A 22194-nucleotide genomic window follows, 5' to 3' on the forward strand; every position below is an offset into this window, starting at 1 on the left:
TCAGACCAGCTGACCAATCACCGCTCTCCATTCAAAACCGAAGGCAATCAAGCATTTTCAGTTGTACGCCCAAGATTGTGAAAGAGTTTGCTACTGAATATTAGCTCTTCCCCCTCCACTGATATCTTTACAACCCATCTAAAGACCCATCCATTTTCTTTAGCCTCTTAACTGTCAACGTGAAGTGAGAGTTATTATATCTGAACGTACTTACCATTTAACAGAGCTAGTTTTAGTTGTGTTGCTTCGCTAAGATACCATACCACTGCACCGTGTAGCCCAGGCCTCTGTGGCTAAGTGAGAGCACTTGTTGAGTGTAGCAGGCCAACCTGCTGACAATAGAGTTGTTATTTCAGAAAGCCTTCAGGCAGAATTTACATGTTAATAAAATAACAACATATCAACAACATATTGTCACACAATGAAATTCATTTTGTGGCGATATTTCAACTTCAGTAACTCCGTTGTTTGTTCCATGTGCTCTGATCCTTATTATGTCCGGGTTAAAGGTCCAGACCACCAAACAGGATGTAAGAGAATCCCATGTGTTTTATAGCAGGGGGAGCTCAGACTGTACCATGCTGGCTGGAATACAGAGGTGGGGTATGGGTTATTTTCAGACAATTAACTTTGTATGTACCCTAAACAACTTATGAATTCAAAATGTCCATGTAATTCAAGTAAGAACAATGTTTAGACATTGTCTTGATTGTTTTTATACATGAATGTAGTTTGTGCTGCTTCACTGATTAAACCTAACATTGGTTTGTCTCTGGAGGAGGAGCCTCCTGTATAAAGGCCAGGAGTAGCAGTGTTGGAGTTGAGAGCAAATCAGTTCAGCTGCAGTGTGCTGGAGTCAGCCTCTGCTGGCTTCCTGGTGTAGCCCTGGCCTGAGTGTTTGGTTGGCTGTTTACTCATTTTCTAATTCATTTATTTTTTGGATCATTTTTGTATGTAGTTTTTCCACAAGCCACATCTACAACCAGCCTGAACTGTACTGTGTTGTCTGGTTAAAAAGAGGAACGAACTACACACAAGGTGAAAATGATTCTTGCTTCAGTGTGTCCTTCCTCCACACCTTACGAGGACTGTGGCTTTTGTTCCCATTTCTTACAGTGTAGCTGCACAAAAAGCAAATCTCTTCATTACAGAGACCAATAATTCTTAATGCACATACAGCATGCGAGTATTGTTTTAAGATGGGCTGACATTTGCTATTTTGCTGTTGTCCCACTGATAGGGGCCATCAGATTAGAAAACTCCTAAACGACCTTCTTGAACCTAATTAAACTGAATTTCAGTTAAAAGGACCCTTTTGGGTTCAAGCAAGCTTCATAAAAGGATTTATCTTTGAAAGAAAATGCATTGTAGTTGTGCTAATCTCAAAAGTGCTATAGATTCACATTAACTCTTTTGAAATAAAAGAAATGAAAACCCTTGACCTGATTCATATCATTCAGTAAGTGATCTTTTCATAGTCCACATGTAAACAACACATGCTATCTGAATTGTCATCTAAAGTGGTAAATCCATCTCTTTTGTCAGGTGCCTGCGTCAAAGAGAGACTCTGCTACTGCAGCCAACAACACACAACCTTGATAAGCAACAGCATGCAGCTGAGAGCAAGGATCAAAGGTTGTGTGGGTGAACAGTAGCAAGGCTAAGCTACTGTCGGTCCCATTGATGACCTTCAAGGGGAACAACTGAAGCTCAGCACTGCGGTTTTTCTCCCAGTTTGAAGGTCAGTGGTATATTTGGCTTTGTGTTTCAGGAGTTATTTGTGGATGACTGACATTTGTAGGCGTTTTGTCTAAAGTTTACAATGTCTTTGTGCTGGCCTATGTGTGACCCTGGGAGATGAATGTAGATTTGGTTGATTGATGGACATCTCATTTTGAAATTCAAGTGTCCTCTTAATGGACATATGTAGAAAAGTACGTGCATAATTATCAAATGTTTAGGGACTTTGTGCCAAACTTCCTAATTAGCATTTCACTTCTCTCCAGAACATGACTGATGACTGATGAGGTGTGTCAGACTAGACCCATAATTAGACTGAGGTCTTCATAAATATACAAAAGGTGTCTTTATTTGGCTGAGGTGCATTGTAGCTGTGAGGTCTCGGGGTCAGATCCAGTCTGTGCTGTGGGTGTCCTTCAGTCTGCTTTCTCTTCTCACTTCACTCTGAATTTTCTATTAAGAAAGAAAAAAGGAGAGCTTCCCTATAAAACCTGAGGACACCGCTGTCCCTAAAGATAGTGAGTACAGATTTTCTTAGGATGCTCAGGAAGATCATTTCTGATCATTTCTAACATGAATGTTTGTGTTTTTTTAAGATGCAAAAACAATACTTCTTTATTGTTCCTCTGGGTCCACTCAAAACTGCTGTTAATTTATACTTTAATTTAATTTTAAAATATTTTGTTAATTCACATATTTAGTGAGTTGCAAACATGTTGATACTGAACATATCCGTAAAAATTCACACACAACATATTTCTCTCTGCTGGTTCAATACAATAAAAGTTCACAGTGACAAAACCATGATCTTACCCAAAGTGCTTTTGTTGCCTAAACCTGACCACAGACCGGACTATGGATGTGAACCTTGGTCTCTGGTGTGACGGCCTTTGCGAATTCACTGCCATTAATAAACATAGGGTTTCATTCATTAATGAAAATCAAAATGTTGCCTCTGAATGTCATCCAGCCAGTGATTATGCTGCCACCACAGTGTAAGTGGGAAAGCAATTGCAAAGCAATGGGCACAATTTCTAGGAGACAGGGTTGGAAAGAGAGGGCATTTAGGAACACATTGCTCCACTTTATAGTGTCCTCATCTCAAGCAGTGATGTAGTGATAAATTTAAAGTCCCTTCCACTCAAAGATATGTATTGCCTATTGTTATTTCACTTGTTTGACCTTCATCGTGCAGGATGATGTATGTGCAGAGTTTGACAACAGAAGGATGTCTTCAGATTTATCTACTGAAGGGTAGAAGTTTCTGTGCTCACCTTAATTGAGGATGAGGAGATAAAAAGATGATTGTGAAAGTAGTTGTTTGGAACAAGTGGTCCGGTCAGGGCTGATAAACACGGCCACATGGCCAACACAGAAGGGCCCGAAAAACTGCATTTCCTCGAATGACCACTTGAGTCAATCCCTCTGTTAAAATGCCCAGCTTTACAGCAGAAATAAATATGTTTACAGCCTGGTACAACACACACCCCACATCTTTCCCCATTATTGGATTAATTGAAGTTAGGCGGACTCAGGCACTGCCAAGATGGTGACGGTGCAGCAGCCCATTCTGTACTTCAAAACTGCTCTTCAGAAACCTATGGGTGATGTGACGGAGGCTTCGGTCTATGGTTTGGTCCAACTGACACAGGTGAGATGTGAGAACACAGACTAAGAACTTTTCAGTGAAGTTGGAGACCTCTTGTGTCCAGTAGTTAAAGGAAACAGTTATAGATTCTGAATTTTTCAATGAGGAAGAAAAAAGTCAATCAGATTTTAATAAATTCTTATTAAATTATTTATTTTTGTGATAGAAGCAGCAGATTTTTGTTGAAGAGAAAGCAGATGTCTTAAAACATGTATAGAGGGGATCGTTAAAGGTGGGCAAATGATTTGATCCTCAGCTCGCTTGTATTAGAAGTTTCTTTTATTATCTCAGAATCTTGCTGGTTTGTAAAGGCGTGTTGAGTCAATCCATGGATGGATGGATGGATGGATTACTAAACAGATCTAAAAGGGCTCAAAATCACAAAATCTTTTTGACAGATGCAAAATGACCAAAAAGACACATAAAAAAAAAAATAACACAGAGGTCGTATTAAAACCAACACAAAGAGACAAAAACAGCTTCTACTCTTTCAGTATTTGCGGCGGGTTTTTTGCGGGTGATTTGCTGTTATATGAGGGGTGGGGGCTTTTTACATATTCCCATCAGTTTATCCTCTATCTCTGGTCCTGTGCAAAGAAAGATGAGAATTGCATTACTACTTTCAGATGACTGAGACCTACAGTGCACAACTGCACTGAGAGTTAAGCATCGCTCAGCCACATGCTTTCACTGCTGTGGTGAAAGCGGTGGTGGGACTCCCTCCAGGAACTCTGAGCACTTCCAGGATCCCTGTGCGGGAGGCGGTGCGCTTGACTCGGACCTGCGACAGTCTCATTAAAGTCCTCCTTCCTCTTTCCTTCGCTCCTTCTCTTCGTTCCATCACTTTACGGAGGGCAGGCGGTGTGACAGCATCCTCCCCCTCCTCCTCCCTACTGGGTACCGGCCGGCCCCTCCGCACAGTGTGGCAGCAGGGCGACTGCAGCGCGCCGGAGCTGGAGGAGAGCAGAGGAGAGAAGCGAACAGGAGAGGAGAGGAGAAGAGGAGGAGGACGGACTGTCTCCCCTCCTTCAGGCGGGATTATACTCTGCAGTGTCCCGTCACTTCAACATGCCTTTGGGGAGTAAAAGACTCGCTGGGATTACTGCGCTGATCGGCTCGCTGCTGCTGCTCGGCTCCTGTGGGACAGGTGCGGAAGGTGAGTGGCTCCGTGCGCTTCCTGGGAAGGAGAGAGGGCTGTTGAGTGTTGTTTTATTGAAGGGACCCCCACGGTTTATTATTACACTAAGACATCACTCAGCTATAAGGGCATGGACCAACAATGTGGGGGATGCTGTGCTGATTCCACATAGGGGTGTTGGTGAGACTTTTAACTGATGATAAATTAAAAAAAGACAAATGAAGAAATGTATAGAAAACAAATAAGGATTCATTTTCAGCTAGGATAAAGTCAAAATAACTGGGAAATATGTTTAAATATGCACACTGGTTAATCTAGATATTTAAATTTTTATTCTAGGACTGCACTTAGAGAATGTTTTCATTGTGGAATAATCTACCGATTATTTTCTTGATTTTAAACAACCCAAAAACAAAAGACATTGATAACAGAGAAGAGAAAGCAAATCCTCACATTTGGAGAAGCTGCAACTTTAAGTAATTTTGCTTGAAAAATGACTTGAGTGGCTTTGAAAACTGTTCAAGTCATGACAAATTGACTAATTGTTTCAGTTAGTTGTTAAAAATCGTGATTCCTAATTTATTTTCTTGGAGCTCTCACTTTTTTTTTTTTTTTTTCCATAAAAATGTGAGGACATAAAATAGGGAATGTAAGGCTGCAGCTGCAAGTTGATCCCGATCAGTTTCTGCAGTTTGGGGAAGCGGTGCTGCAGCTCATGCAGTTTATGCTGTGAATTTAGTGCATTAAACAGTTGGCTGGGTCTGATCCGACCACCGCGGGGGCTCGCTGTTGAAAGGGAGCGCACATCCTCTGGGGATTTACGGCTGTCAAGTTTTAAGAGATAGTGAATCCCACAAGTTGCGTTCTTAGTTTAGCTTTTTCCAGCATTTGATGTTAGAGAGAGAGAGAGAGAGAGAGAGAGAGAGACTGAGAGAGAGAGAGAGAGAGAGAGACAGAGAGACTGAGACTGAGACTGAGACTGTGGTCTGTGAAGATGTGAGGAAGGCTGCACAGGAGGATGCTGCTGGTCCTTCCTCAGCTTAGGAAAGGTTTCAGAAAAGATCCTAAAAAAATAAGCTCTTGGGTAAAAGGGGGATGGTCTTGAGAGAGATGACAAAAAGTTGTTTATTTAAACGCTGCATGAGAGGAATGATTTTTAAGGACAGAGAGAATTTCTCCTGCAACAAGTGAGCTAGACAGATAGATGCTGTTGTCAAGTCCCTGTGTGCATATGAGGTTATTTTCCTCTTGGGAGGTTTTAATGAATAGTTCCAGTAGCTGCACAAGTGAAGAAGCGGCTCAGTAAAATCTGATGACCCTTCCTCCCCACTGTAATTACTGCACTCTCTTGGACTGATGCTGTAAATAAGAGCAGCTGTTTGTGTGACATCCCTGTAAGCAGACTGACAAAAATAAAAAAATAAAAAAAGATCAGTAATAAGCCTGATGGATCAGACGTGTTCACACACATTGTTAATTGGAGAGATGCAAGTTGTAAAATCAATGCTTGAATGGAAGAATGGATGGATGATGCTGCTGCATGTGGAGGATAGAGAGGGAGGGTGGATGCATTAAGAGGCATTGTGGTTTCTCAGCTGGATTGATTGTTTGGAAAGACAACTGTTATTTATTTATTTATCTATAAAGGGCTGCATTGATAGTATGGATTACAATTGATCCATATTGTCTGTGTTGGCTCAGACACAACAATTTCTTGGGTGTATGAAGCCCTGGACAAAACCTGCAATTTTACTGGATGATTTCACTGTGCCTCATATATTTAGCTCTGCGGCGCACTGTGTATCAGTCAGAGCCTCTATCTTCCACTTAATGACCTGTCTTCTGTCCAGATTATACCTCCTAAGCAATGAAAAGGTTTCAGATCAGTAAACAACAGTCACATCATCCATCATGTTCTGTAACATGGAGGGCAGGAGGTTTCTGTCATTGGCACACTCATCTCTGTCTCTCTCTGTAGCCTATGTCTCTCTTGCACTCTCACTCACACTCATACTCACACTTCTATACATAAGCTGCCTGTACCGCTCAGCACAAGTGGGCACTTGCACGTCTCTGGAAACAGGCTGTCTGACTATTTCTTTCTGAAACGTTTTGAAACTGACCATCCAACATTCATGCCCGCTTCATGCAGCGACTGGCCAAGCGTATCCTTCTCCCTCAAGCTCTCCTTTTTTTATTCATTACCCAACTTTCTTTTTTTCTGTATCGTTACTTTTGATATACAAATAAGTGCAACACTGTGAAAGCCTTGCAGAAGATACTGTGCAATGTTAGCTCCATAATTAAAGGGCATTTCCCCCCACCTACTGTATGTGTGTAGCTATTTGGTCCAACTGGATTTCTGATATGGTTGGAAAAGGTGACAGACCTGGCTCTTATATGTGAAGATTCTCACTGCTATGAATCTAACCCTAACATAGAGGTGTGAAATTTAGATAACTCAGGTACGTGTTAAACCAGTGTGCCAGTGTATCATCTCCCTCACTGTAATTTTGGGGTTTGTGATGGTCACACATCGAGCTGCGGTGGCAAACTGAAGAAGTCAAACCATAGTGAACCGAAACCCAGAGGGATGCGGTATGCTCAAAATGAAATAGTTCATATGACAAGTCATCAGACCACATTGTGCAAACACATTTCTAGTGTTTTTAACAGGTGGAAAGGCTCCTGTCATAGATAGAGAGAGAGGCTACAATCAATTGCTCAAATGGGCACTTTCAGACAATGTACATACAAAAAGAGAGTACATGAAATTTTCTGCAAATACAATCATGGAAGAGCTTGTTGTGAATAATTCAAAATCCCCTGTTTTGGATTATTTTACTTTTAAACCAGATGCAACCGGCAAGTTGAAGGACCTACACAAAGCAATTTGCCGTCTTTGCAAATGTATAGTGCAGGCAAAAGATTTGAACACTACCAGTTTGGATGAGCATTTTTGCAAATACTGCTGAGCATGCTATGCTATCACGGAGAGCAGCGCCCCTCCCCTCAACTACCACTGGACAAGGCCCACTTCAGCAGCCCATAATCACCCCCCCCCAAAAAAAAACCCCCCAAAAAAACAACCAACAATGGATTCAGCCAGTCGTCAATAGGCAATATATTCGTCCATAGTGCACTATGTATTTTACAGAGAGTATTAAAAGCAAAGACTAACACAGTTATAGGTGGGAAAGTACAGGACAAATCCAACAAGACTTGATACACAAATTACAATAAGTTGTTTTGCCTCCCAAAACGCTCCAGAAAGTTCCTTTAAAAATGGTTTGATTAAGTTTTGATTAAGCAACTAAAACTTAATTAAGGTTCAGGAAAAACTCCCCCACATGGTTAAAAGAATCGAATGGCGGCTGTAGGTTGTGGATGGCACGTCCTCTAGTGGTGAAGTCATATACGCAGCATGCTCAGCCGTGCCCTCTGACCTCTCTCTAAGTGGTTTTGTGGCAGTGTAACAATGTCACAGTATTGACACGGTGCTGCCTTTACTAGCAAGAAAGAAAAGTAATTATTTGCATGACTACAAGAGGTCACTTGTCAGGGAAATGTAAGTTGTTTTAAGCGTTTGAAAAAATGATCAGTGCCGTCACTCTTCTGGTGAGGATTCTCAACATCATTATCATCACACCATCGTCTTTATCACCATCACCTTCTCTAAAGGAGGGTGTCTCTTGCAAACAATCAGTTGCTTCCTCCTCCCACACACACTCTCCTCCCTTTGTTTTGTTACCACTTTGCTACGACAATGTACGGTTACACATATTTCTTTAGCATTTTTCTAAGATGTTAGAGAAAACACAATCCTGTCTTCATTTTGATTATTGCACCGTCAGAAGCAGCGGGGTAAATTCAGGAGCGTTTCATCCTTCAGATGGCTGAGACTGGGCTTGGTAGATGTGTTTGATTATTTAACCAGCTGAGGCTGAGGGGGGGGTCTTTAAGGTGCTGTTATTTCCTCAGAATTCATCTCCTCCAGTCTACAGCCAGACAGAGAATAAGTTGATGAAAGAAAAAAATGCTGGGAAGAAGAGTTGATTTAAATTTAGGTCTAGCTCCCTGATTCATATGCGAGCAGCCTTGTCTCATCAGAATACATTACTTTTCTATAAGCTGGTGGTTTGCACTGAGAGTACATAAACCTCTGAATAAAATCAATTTTGTGTGGATGTGTGAGACATTTTCTTCTGAAATCCCTGCTGTCCTTTATGCTTCATGAGATGGTGGAGTCCCAGAGAACCAGCAAGAGCAAAGTTAAATCAGCCTTGCTTTTATTCTTTAGTGTCATTTATGAAACTGTGCTGAGTAAAAGTGGAGTCATGAAGAGGTCCTGATTAAGTCAAGGTTACATAAAGATGGCAGCGGCTGCTGGTGTACGCCTGGAGCTGTCAGTCTTGAATCTAGATTTATTAATCCAGAGACAAGTAGTTAAGCGATAAAAGTGACAGAGAACTGCAGTCCATCCATCTGCCTTTGTGACCTGTGGGATTTTGTGTTTGCCCAAGGCTGAGTCCCCAGTGGATGTGAGCCTCCCTAAAAACAGACCCATTCATCAAATGGCCCTGTCATTATATCAGATGACTTGTTATCAGTCCAAGAATCGGCCACATTCTGCTGAGGTCACTATTCACTGTCACTCTTGGAAGCGGTGGGTATCAGCTACCAGCAAAAACACACTGTGTGTTAATGTGGAATGATATGTTTATTATATGTTGTAAATTATTCAAAAAATATCTCTGGAGATTGTATTTTTCATTTTTCTGGTACATTTAGAATATAAAAATAAGTGAGTAGTTCAGAAGTAGGTTACTGATGACATGCATCTTTTTTGAAACTATACATACTGCTCAGTAAATAACTTGAAGACTTGTAAAAGTTGTCATTGTTTTCACTGAACTGAAAATGTCCAAATTTCAGTTTTTTGAATCACATACTTTTCAAAAGACTTATCACTCATGTTGGTTTCAAAGTTCAGATTCAGTGTTGAAAAAGTTCAAAAATGACATTTCCAAGCGAAGCGGTTAAACTCTATCTGCTGACGAAGGTCATGTGATATATTCAAAAGTTCCAGAACAGCTACTAAATGGACCTTGTGGTGGCATTGTTCTCACAACGGCTCAAAAACTGAGGTCTCATAGTTACAAATGTATGCATTTCCTGCTTTTACTCTGAAGGCCACAGCCATGTTACAAGTGTTAATGTTCAAAAGAATCCATCTTGGAAAAACACGCCTTGACTCTGAATCCATTCTTTCTCTTATCTGTCTTATTTGACCTAACCACTGTGAGCATGATTTTCTATTATATGTTTTTTTTTTAACCATGTGATCCTTATGGTTACTACTGATGGAAAGACACAAGACTGATGATTGATTGACAGGTGATAGAGGAATATGTGCATAGCAGCAGAGTTGTTTTCTTTTTTGCTTTCAGATCTGCATTAATTGTTTTTTCGGGCAGTAAACACATGTAGCCTAGCGGGGATATGGGGGATGTGTTAGCAAACAGTTACCTATTTCCTCCTCCAACAGATATGGTGTAACATTAACATTCATTTGGAGTTAAGTTTCTGGCCGTGTGATGAATAAAAGTCCAATATTCACTCTCTTTTAGCTCGGTTTCAGTCCTCACCAGCTCCTCAGGGAAATATCTGGTTCTCTAGCTACAAAGTGGAGACTGTCCGTCCCTAGAAAAGACGTATCTTATTGCCACCCATAGTTACCCATAGTTAGTTATAGTTCATGATTATGACGAGAGCAAAGGAGGGGGTCAGGTGAGGTAGTATAAAGAGTGACAGTCAGGAGGCTGGGGTGTGGATGGGATGGGTCAACCAGACACAGCACTTTGACTCAGGAAACCTCAGTTTGTTTCCCATTTCAAACCGATAATCATTGGTCTTTCTGTCAACCAGGACCATTCCATAAGTTTAACTGTGTTTCTTATTGTAACCATGAGGACAAATGCCCGCTATGCCTGCCACCATAGGGGCACTATTTCAGGAGACACTGCTGTGGGTCGTATCAGAGGCTAAGGAAGTATATGGTCATTCATGTTGTTCACCAGCTAGTTGCTAACTGCATGTGTCTGTCCACTGTTTGGTGCTGGGAAGTAGCGCACAGTAGGTTTTCAGAGCTTTGCTGCAACTAGCTGTCTTCTGGCCTGCAGTGTATTTTTCCTTATCCCCTTTTCCAAGAACAAAGCAGAACCGCCTTGGTTACTGTCCAGCTGATTTTCAAAGGTTCATATACCAAAGGGTTGTACTTTTCTAATTGAAAGAGATCAGTGATCCTTCAGCCAAATTCAACAAAGGATGGCCAAAATGTCATTTATTATTAAGGGAAACAAGTGGTAAAAGCTGACCCCAAGCCAAAAAACAGACACTAGATTTCTGAGTGTAATGGTTGATAAGAAAGAAAAAGAAGAGGAAGTACTCCAGGAGTTGGTAGAAGAGAGTGTACAAAAACAGAGAAGTGGAGGAGTTTGGTTCTGCGCCCTGTGTGGACATTCATTGCAGTGACCCACCATCTTTAAGCCATGCATTGACACTCCCAACTCCTTCTCTCATTTCACCCATCACTGAGTTTTTGTGTGTGTGTGTGTGTGTGTGTGTGTGTGTGTGTGTGTGTGTGTGTGTGTGTGTGTGTGTGTGTGTGTGTGTGTGTGTGTGTGTGTGTGTGTGTGTGTGTGTGTGATGTCAGATTTGTTTGCCTGACTCCCCTCATCTAACCTTCACACGGCTGCAGCTCTGTGGTGCACGGCAACACAAGTTTTTACAATAAAGTCCTGCCCTTCTGTGTCACAGTCTTACTTTCCTGCCACTGTGTTGACGTTAGTATAAAATCGTTTTTCAACGCAATTACGTTTTCTTATTAGAAAAACCTGCTTTCGTGAAAAAGCTTACGCACCCTGAAGATGTTGTCACTTTCTCCATGACAATTATAACAAACTGTCAGCTGACTGTCAGCTGAGCTAAACTCATCTGAAATGAAAGTTTCTGTTTTTACAATAAAGAGGTGGGCAGACCAATAACAAACATAAGCAGCACACTGCCACTTTTTTACTCTTTTCTTATATTCACATTTCAGTGGATGCCATCTTAATAGACTTTGATCTACAGTTTTTTTCCATCTTTTTACTCATGCTGAAAACCACTGTCTTGCAAGGATATGGTGTTTAAACATCAAGTCCTCTCATGTATAAACTCCATTAACAATGTCTCTTAACCACAGTAGCAGTATCTCAAATTTTACATCAAATAAATGAAAATAGATGTTTTGTTTCTCATTCTACTCTTCTAAAAATGACCTTTAAGTGCAGCTGACTTCACTGTTGCAGAATGAAATGTGTTCATATTTGTAAGTTAGATAAGGAGACTTAAGCTGGAAAAAAATGGCTGTTGTTGAGTCAGTAGCTCTTGTGCAGCAGGCTGCTTTCTGGCAGAGTGTGATTTCACACTGTCTGTCATAGAAACTTGCAAGTATTTGATTGGTTGTATGGAAAGAAATTCTTTCTTTGCGTAGAGAATTAATAGTCTTCAGAGAAATTAATGCAAAACTAGGGGTGCCATAATATAAATTTCTCCCCTTCGGTTCCTTTATACAAAGAAAAGAGCAGGCACAGCCGTTGATACAAAGTGGACCGTCTGGTTTCGGTTTGGCCTCCACAGTTTATGACGGCTACGAGGGCGGGCCACGTTAACCAAAGGATGCAGCTTATGACTTCTGGGACCAGGGCTGCCCAAAATAACGCCTTCCTTTGCAGCTCAGTTCGAGGTTATTACAACATTGATCTTATTTTCATAGTTCTGGCCATCATTCAATCAGAGATAATAACATTGTACTCACCAAGTTAAAGGTACCTTGTAGAAATTTGACCAATAGCTGCACTGTGGAGTGAATTATGACCCTGTTTTGTTTGTCTGGTGCGTGCACAGGAGGATGCACATGTCGCACAATGTAATACACATTTCTGTCAATAGATTCACATTATTCCACTGATATGAAGGTGGTTATTATCTTGCCATTAATGCGGCAATTTGCCTGCAAAGGCAATGAAGAAGAAAACCATGAGCTACTAAATGTGGATGCAAAAAAAAAAAAAAAATGCAGCTCTGAAATTGCTCCAAAAAATAGCTTTGCAAATGTTTTATGAGGAAGAAGAAGCTTACAATTGACAGACATCGTAACAAACTACAATTTTCTGTATTATTGTTTTGCATGTGCTTAAAGGGATCAGCCTTTCCTTCATGCAGTACATCATCACGTCTGTGTCCTCGCTTATTGCTGCTCCCGTCCCAATCGATTAAACTGAAAATTAACATCAGAATAGTTATAAATACAGGTGATTATGATAGTCTGTATAATTACCTAACCCGCTGCTTTGACCTTGCCTGTTTCCCGTTTAATGACAGCCCTTATGTTTGTTAGCTTGAGTAGGGGAGCACTACACAGCGGGAGCGGGCCAAGTAAGTGCCTCTTGAAAAGAATAGTAATTATAAACATTAGGACACTTATTTACTGAATCCATTCTGACCTCCCTCTCCTTATGTGCAGTACCTTATGTAATGACACTGGACTTCTGCTCACCTCAAACCAGACCTCATTTAACTTCCACATAATTCTCCACGATCCTATCTCTGTAGTTTTGGCCATCACCCCAGTCTCTTTTGATAACATTTCACTCATGACACAATGCAAGGTCCAGTTTTAGTCCAGTTATGTAATTATAACAAATGAGAAGGAAACTACAAAACCAGACCCAGGTTGTAAGAGAAACCCTGAAGTTTCCTTTTACAAGAAGCATTTATCAATGTGGGCTATTATTTCGGATTTGAGAGTTGGTGAAAAGACCTTGGGGAGCTCAGTAGTTTTTCAGCTGCAGGATGTCACCTCAGGACTCTCTGTCCTTCCCACAAATATAACAAAATATAAAACAGGAGCATGTAAACACAATATTTATGAAACGTCAACCAGAGAGGAAATGATGCCCTTTCAGCAGTGCCTATAAAAATAATTCATCCCTCGAGGGAAATTATCTAATGTGGATATTTTGACAGTGATCAACAAAAAAGATATTTTATTGTCAAAAAACACATGAGTTACAAATAAGAAAATACCAATTACTTTTGCATCAGCCAACTGGTTTCAGAAGTCCCATAATTAGTAAGATGGAGAACACCTGTGTGTCCCCTGTGTGTTGTCAAGGAGATTCAGTTGATTGCAGTATAACAACACCTGTATCATTAAGCTCCGTCTTTTGTTGAGTCACTATGGTGGCCTCTACCTCCACCATGAACACAAAGGAATACTCCGTGAAAAGGTATTCATTACTCTCCATATACTAGTGATAGTATGAATATTTTTGTGTGTGAAGAATGTAACCTTAGCTTCTTGCATTTTCACTCAGCTGCTAAAATACATCCTCTGTTGTGGCCACAAGGATTTTGACATGTTTGAGGATGAAGCTGGAAATCAGGAAAATTAAATTGAATTGATATGATGTGAAGGTATTAAGTTGAAAAGTTCATGCTGCGACTTAATTTCAGTATATAAGGAGATCACTGATAGCAAAGGTAAAAGTAATGTGAGGTTGTCAACGAAACGTCAAACTTCGACATGGGAGACCACCGTTTGTTTCCCATTTATAACTTTGGTTGATCGTTCTTGCATCGTACCGCTACACTTTCATTTTGTCACTACATTTGGAGGACTGCACAGGCCTCTTTTTCCCCTTACTGAAAAAAAGGCAATGCTCTGCTTGAATGTTTGAAAAATCTTTTAGAAACTTCAGTTCTTCTCCACCCACGGGGAAATCCAACTTTGCCAAAGTTGTAGAGGCAAAAAAGGAGTAAGAGAATAATTTTTTTTTTTTAAAGTGTTTTTTTGTTTTAAACAAAGTGACTTAATGTCTTCCCAGTGAGAAATATGCCATTCAATGTCTTGTCGGTATTCTGAAATCCAAATACGAACCATTTAATGATATTCTCATCACACGCTCCACGTGTCTCCTCAAGGGTCCATTAGTAGACGTGATGTAACCTGCAGCAATTGTCTCAAATCTGAATAAGAGTGACATATTTCACTGTGTAATTTTTGAAATTTTCTTCCCTTTACTAATGTGTTTGCATTTGTTTTATTTTGTTGCCTGTTTTAGCACTCTGCGTGTGTGCGTGCGTGCGTGCGTACGCTAATGTGACGAGGGTTTAACCTCAGACTTCAGATAAATGTTTTAATTGCTGCTTTGTTGCAGTTCATTTTTCTTTTGATCATTTAATTCTGCTGATTAGGTCTGCCTCCTGTGGAGCCACATATTAATGTAGTTAGCGCGGAAGAAATTGCATCTTTGTTTTCATACGGCTTCTCAGAGAAAAAAAAAGTAGTTAATTATGTTGCAGAGAACAGTTTATCTTTGAGTGTACTCTAAATGTAATTTTCTAACCAGGGAGGTCTTAGATGGTGAGAGTCAGCAGAATTACCGGCGTGCCTGGTGTGTGTCACCAACACACAGATGAACAAACATTTCTCTCGTTGTTAGCAGTCAGCCCAGCAGCACAGCGGCTCAGTTAAGCTGTCAGACTGTCGGCTTCCAGTCTGCAGCCAAAGCAGGCACAGGATTCTCATCAGTCTCAGCCAAACTGCTCTAACAGGCAAACTATTAGTTTGACTTACACTGCCACAAAACGGTGATGATTATGGATGACTCCACAAAATACGTTTGGGTGACAAGTTTCAGAGGGAGTAAAAAGAAATGGAGAAGTGAATTTACTTATGAAGACTTCGGGAAAGGAACCATCAATCACTGCTCTCTCGTAGTTCAGTGTGAACATAATCTGTTTTTACAGAGAAAACTAGTGGCTCTGTGAAGCTGCAAATACCTTTTTTGTAAAGAAATAAAACCGTAGATAAAAGTTGAATTCTAAAATGAGTTTTTAGGGATGTTGGTCTGTCGATCAGTCCACCACTTTGGTCCAGACTGAACTACCTCAATACATGTTGGATTCATTGCTGTGAAATTTTGTACAGATATTCATGGTGCCCAGAGGGTAAATCCTAATGACTTTGGTGATCGCCTGGCATTTTCTCCTGTAACACCATGAAGTTGTCATTTGTGGTTTTGAGGGAAGTTCTTTAACAACTATTCGATGAATTGTCATGAAATTTGATACACACATTCATGCCACCCTCAGCATGAGCTGTCATAACTTTGGTGATCCTCCTCATCAGGTCAAAATGTTGTCCGATACTTTGTTTTATGGTCAGGGCACCTCTGTGCTCCGTGGTGCCTCAGTACGACCTTACAGGGGTGCTTGTGTAGCTATGGACTAAACTTAATAAGCCAGAGGGTTGGTTTATCATGTTGTGAGCAGAGATGTGCATGGCGGTTTTAATTAGTTTATTTGTGTGAGAATGTGTTCAAATTAGCTGGGGAGAAATACAATTCATTTTCTCTGAACATTAACTATAATATTAATATTACTGGTTGTCAATTCTGTACAGTTAACCACCATCAGTGTTTTCGTTAATGCAAAGTGGCACTAAACACAGCACAGTAAGTGCAGCTGAGGCTGGATTTCATTTATTTTGAAGGTATTTGGTCTTTAACCAAACAAACCGACCAGATGATGGTGCTAACTGGAAAGTTAAAGGTTTACCAAAGTCATTAGGTTTCAGTCTCTAGGTTTGTGAATATTATGTCATGGCTATCCATCCATTTGTTTTGCTGAGCTTTTTCAATCTGGACCAAAGTGATGGACCAACTGACAGTAAGAGAATTTCACTCACAACCATTTTCAAGGCCTGCACAACAATTTGGATTTATTATTTTTTTCTTACTGAGACACACCGACACAAATGACAATACTGTGACAGTGTGAGGTTACACATGTGTCATGTCACAGTCACACAGATATCTCAGCCTTTTCTGTCCCAACACAGGCGTCTGTTAGAGACAAATCTGTCAGTCAGCGATGCTGAGCCTGTGCTCACTACTGTGGAACACTTGCTGTTACTTCAACCTCAGAGAATCACTGTAATGTCTATGCACAACTTGTTTCTCATTAAAACTACAAAATAATCAGTTTTACAGATGACAAGGCCAAGTTTGTTTTACTCAAAGTCAGAATATAAGATGTCATCTTGAGTAATGAGGTATAGAAAGTTTGGGTTTTGACATTAAGTGTCTTCCCTCCACTTCTCTCTGCTCATGACCTTCACTCTTGTTTGTTTGGATACACGTGAGACCAGACTGAATCGGTACTTGTTTGATTGTTAGTGGATTGTCATGTTTTGACTCCTTTTAGTTTGAGTGTGCCTGTCAGCATCTCAAAAACTTAGAGATTACAGGATTGATGATGAAGCTGATCCTGCTCTGAGATTTCCAATAAAAAAGGGAAGACAATAACTGTCTGGAAAATAGGCTTTTTTTTGTTTATATCTATTCTAATGAAACCGACTGAAACATAAGTCTGAATCCAAATCCTTAAGGATATGTGTTCAGGTAAAAGTAATAAAACTGAGTGAGAATGTTAGAAAGGATTCATTAGTTGAGTTTTTCCTTGTAAGTTTGAAAAGTTGTTTAGTGTCAGTGGAGGTCTGTGCACCTTTTAGTTTCCTGCACAGTTTCTACAGTCACATGGTGCATAAAGCAGATAAACCTTTCTCTATAGGCACATCTCTGGTTAAGTGTGAGGAGTTTGACTCAAACAAACATACGGAAATCCAGCGCAGCTGTTTTCCACTCGATGATGGCTGTTGTGCCCTGAAGCGCAATCTAGTATCGTAGGGCTTCATTTTCTTGCTTACTCTGAGTAAGGGAGGGAGGGAGGGAGGGAGACTGATCAACATGTCGACTCTGACTGTCTGGGACACTTGCGAAGTGTTGAACTCTTTTACCTTTAGTTTCTTTTTCTTTTTTTAGTTTTTTGAAGTGATGGATGGTTCTCATCAGTATTCAACATCTCTGGATCTGTTATTGTCTCTCTGGGCGCTAAGTTATTTCAGTGAAATGGTACACTGGATGATATACTGCAGATGATTCTGTTTATGTCTCTCTCTCTGTCTGACTTGTGTAACCCTGTGCTTCATGCCTGAAACACACAAACCACATCAGTGTTGTCATTTTTCTCATATTTATTAATGTCTGTAGTACACACTGAGCATGTTGTACTAACAGAAGTTTTGAAATACTCCTTTCCTGATGAATACTGATGACCTTAACATGTGAACAGCATTTCACTGGTGTAGCTGGTCGAGGTAAAACTAGATTCAACTATATTATATACAGTTTGGTAGTTGGAGAAAAGCAAAATTCTGCTACATAAATACATTTTTCAGAAAAAAAAGAAAAAAAAAACTTGTAACCAGTAATTAAAACTGTCAGATAAATGTAGTGCAGTAATATTCTGTCATGTAGTGGAGTAGTATAAAGTATCATAAAATGCAAATACCCAAGTAAAGTTTTGGACCTCTCCCACAACCTTCTCCCACCAAGTGCATCCTTCTTTAGTTGTTTACTGACTCCTGGTCGATGATGTTTGACGCCTACTCAGTTGATGCTCTGACTGGTTTAGACCAGCTGATGTCTGCAGTGCTCTACACTACTGTTCCTCTTCGGGGGCCTTCATAATTTTAAGGTGTACAAGTTGAGATCTTAAGGTGATAAACGGTTTATAGTAGGAGGTAATATTGAATTATGGACCAGAATTAACTGGAGCAATATTACATATAACTCTTGCTTCTGTGCTGATGGCATGTGCTTGCACTCCTGTATATCTGAAAACACGTATCTACAGCAAACCCACCCAGAAACATTAGACAGGTTTAAAGGAGCTTCACTTAGTTTATGTAGAATGAGATGGGGTCATATTAGGTTTTTGCTGCTGAAGGCTGTGGCAGTATTATGTTGGTGTTTAGTTCCCTTCTGCTGTCAGTCTAGTAAGTTTTCAAAAATGTAGCAAAGGGGCTGTGCATTTCTTGTAGCTTTGAAATGCCTATTTCCATGTATCTGCCCCGGTCAGTGGCTGGCAGTTCAGGAACCTTTTTACCTTCATTTTCCTCTGAGCCTTATATATTTGTGCTTTACCTTTTTCTCACGGTCACATTTTAAATGTCACACCTCCTCCGAGGAAAATCAGCCTCACCTGTTTTAACACCTCTGCTTCTTCTGTACAGCTTTTCTTGCCAAGGCCTTGCTCTCATAACGCATTATCCTCTGAGGTTTTACTGTGCTCATTTCACCTCTCTAAACAAATTCAACTGTATTTTGCAGTTGGTGCGCTGCTATTATCCTCGGCTTGCTCTGTGTCTCTGTCTGCGTCTGGCCTGGCAGGATGGTATTAGGGTCTGTTAATACCTTCACAGGTGGCTTTCTTTAGTCAGAACCGGAGAGGAAAAAATTTAAGTTCGATGCATATTAGTTGCACTGAGATCCAAATAGACCATTAAAAGAAGTCACACTGTCTTGAAAATAGCTTGTTGGATAAAAGTTTGTGAGCTTGTCATCCTGTAAAGATAAAAGTTGTCCTAGTAACCATAGCTACGCACAGCAGACCTGTCAAGCTTTGGACTTCCCCACATGTTGAGGCGATGTGTGTGGGGGGTTGTCATGACACAGATACTGTGTTTAAAGGGTTTTAAGCCTTTCCAAAATCAAAGACATAAGAGCAAAAGTATAAGGAATTAATTAAATGGTGTGTTTATCTGCTCTAACTAGTTAGTATTGTAATGTTGATGAGGCCGCAGTTTACTTCTGGAACCACTTGGTTTATTACAGAGGCAGGAAAGGTACAGCTTGGCACACTGAAAACTGGCACAGAGAATATCAGCAGCCTATTTCTCGCCAGGCAAAACACAACTTCAACAAGCACAACCAGCGGGCCAGCCCTCACCTGCGCCAGCAATCACCAGCAGGCACTTTGACTTTTACCATGCCATCCTAATGATTGGCAGAAAGTCAGTTATTTTGTGGAGTTACGAGTTATGTTAAAAAAAAAACGCCCTGTTTTCAAGTAGCATATCCTATCTATGTGGAGTCCTGGATTCTATATCAGATTTTAGAGTAAGCAGCCCGTCCTGCTCTTTATTGAATTTTAGGAAGTTCAGATTCCAGCAAAAAGAGTCAAACTCACACGCGTTACATTTGCCAAACGTATTAGACGTTTTCCTCAAAGTCCTTTTCTCTTGTAATATTAACAAACAATAATGCATACATCTGTACTGCTATGTAAGTATGTAAGTTAAGCAGCCAAACATTGTTATGTTAGAATGAAATAACAAGCAGGTGTTTAATTTTTCCTACTTATAATGTGAAAGCTAACTGGCTCTTCTCTGCAACGCAAGAACAATGCTATTTATTTTGATGTCTTTCATCAGGTATTTGCCTATTACACTTTATCCTCATTCTTTTAGTACAATATCAATATAATCACCATGCATATTGTATTTTTCGACTATTTTACATGGTTCTTGTTTTAAATTACATGGAAACATTAAAAAGTGAGCAGGAGACTATTGTGGAGTGGTTTAGTTTAATTAGCTAGATAACTATAGCTGAAAATAATCTGCTAGCAAGTTGCAGTTCAGCAGGAAACAGACAGTTGCTAACTGAAAATGAGAAGTTTTTGTCTGCCTCTGACTGAAATCAATGACCCATTATTCAAAAAAAAAAAAAAAACAATCAAAGAATTTGAAGTGGTAAATCTGCTCCCATTATCAGTGTTAACTACATAGCAGCTGCAGAAGAATGGAAAGCTTGTTGTTGCACCTGTCAACAACAGTAATTACGAGCAGTGAATTGACTTGTCTTTCAGCCCACATCAGTATTTTTCTGCATTTTTCAGATATAGAAAATGTACTTTTCAGCTCAGGACATCACCTGATTAGGTGTCTTTTTTTGTCTCTGCTCGAGCGTTGCTGTCTGTCAAGATATCAGTGTCAGAACAGGGTTCACAAAAGCCATAAATCCTTGAGTTGTGGCTGGGTTGTTTTCTTTATGATATGCATAGGCTACTCACTGCAAAGTGTGCATTATTTTACTTGGAATAGTATTGCATTTAAGGCATCTTACTTTGCATAAATGAAATTAACTGAAACATAAGGGTTTTGAAAATTGAGAAGTGTGACTACAGTCACTTTTACGACTAACACATGAATGTACTAATTGACAAATATGTTAGGGGTGAGCAGAGGAGCATTTGGAGTGAGATGTACATTACCACAGTTTGGAACCTTCTATACTTCAGAATTACTCTTGGAAATAGTATAAAGTGTGGATTGATGTGAAAAGCCGAGTTTCTTACAGATTCCTTTTCTGACTGACGATGCAATAAATGACCTGAGTTTGAATGTAAATGCACAAATAAACTGTGAAGTGCTTGCAGAGAGGAGAGGCGTTAGACCTAGGTGGTTATGACAGGCTATTCAAAACTGTCAACAGCCTGTGGTTTATAGTTTCAGGTAATGAAAATTCCTCTGTGCTTGAAATGAAGTACAATAATGTTGACAAAGTAATCTCAGCTGAAGCTTTGTTGTCAGAGAAGGGAGACAGGACTCGGGACCTCTGAATGGATTGTGAATAATCTGAACTGGCTGTCTTCTCAGTGCTGCAAAACAACGTCCATGTGACAAAAAGAGATTTTAGACTACGCTTACAGAGTTATCATAGAAACACCTAAACATTTGTAATTAATTAACAACCAGGTATTTCAGTAAATACTGCTTCCCCTATGGATAAATGACAAATTTAGTCACAGCTTCTGTTTTATTACTGCTTTTGTCAGCAGGGAAACGGCAGCTCTCAATTCAATTTCTTGTTAAAATTCAGCATGACAGACACTGGCTGACACAGAGAGCTTCAATTTGGGTCTTCCATTAGACAGGTGGCAATCCAGTAATCATTTTCAATATAGCACCGCACTCTGTATTTTTGTAGTTTTTCCATTAAAAAGTGGCCCTTATGTCAATAAAGACATATTGACAGAAAGACAATTGATATGAATTCATCAGACGTTTTTGTGTGTATCTCTGTGTGTGTGTGTGGTCTGTGTTTTCATTGAAAAAAAAAATATATTTAAAGGTTGGAGCAAAAAAAGAAAAAGATGATTTTGAACAGTATCTCACTTGCAGCCCCAGTTATGTGTAACATCAGAGACGCTCAAAAGTTATTAAAGCAAATCTGAGACTACATCTAGGATACATTAAGTTGCCTAAATTGAAGAACATATTTCATGTGAAATGAGTCGCAGTCGTTTTTTTAGGGATCTCTGTCCACATTGAAATACTTGTAATATAAAACCAGCTAAATGTCTTCCTCTGCGCCATCTTTTGACACAGCATACAACAAAACTGCATCGCAGCCAACAGCTGGTGAGGAGTTGGACAGACAGCTGACCAAATCAGTGTTTCATGGTCGGAAATACAGGTTAATGACCACAGCTGTGCAGCATCGTTGGCTACATTGACAAGCAGTCTATGATTTAAACACTGGCCATTTTGCAAAAGCTCAGATTTGTGGAGAGAAATTGCCAGTTTAGTGTGGATGTACTAGTCAAATCTCAAGTTAGAACCAAGTCTTGGACAAATCGGCTTATTAAAAATGTATCATTTGATGATGCCGAAAAGGATAAAACGATGAAACAGTAGCCGCAAATGTACACA

At 40.1% G+C, this 22194-nt stretch overlaps 1 protein-coding gene across 1 annotated transcript in view; it reads left to right on the forward strand.

The window, feature by feature from the left end:
- Positions 1-4251: 4251 nt before the first annotated feature.
- LOC130171499 (contactin-associated protein-like 4) overlaps positions 4252-22194 on the forward strand; it is a 100913-nt gene continuing 82970 nt past the window's right edge. The window contains exon 1 of the mRNA XM_056379552.1: positions 4252-4544. Within this exon, the coding sequence (XP_056235527.1) occupies positions 4457-4544 (88 nt within the window). The 5' untranslated portion in view covers positions 4252-4456. The remainder of the gene's footprint in view (positions 4545-22194) is intronic.

Source organism: Seriola aureovittata, chromosome 6 (genome assembly GCF_021018895.1).
Source record: "Seriola aureovittata isolate HTS-2021-v1 ecotype China chromosome 6, ASM2101889v1, whole genome shotgun sequence".
Classification (NCBI taxonomy): domain Eukaryota; kingdom Metazoa; phylum Chordata; class Actinopteri; order Carangiformes; family Carangidae; genus Seriola; species Seriola aureovittata.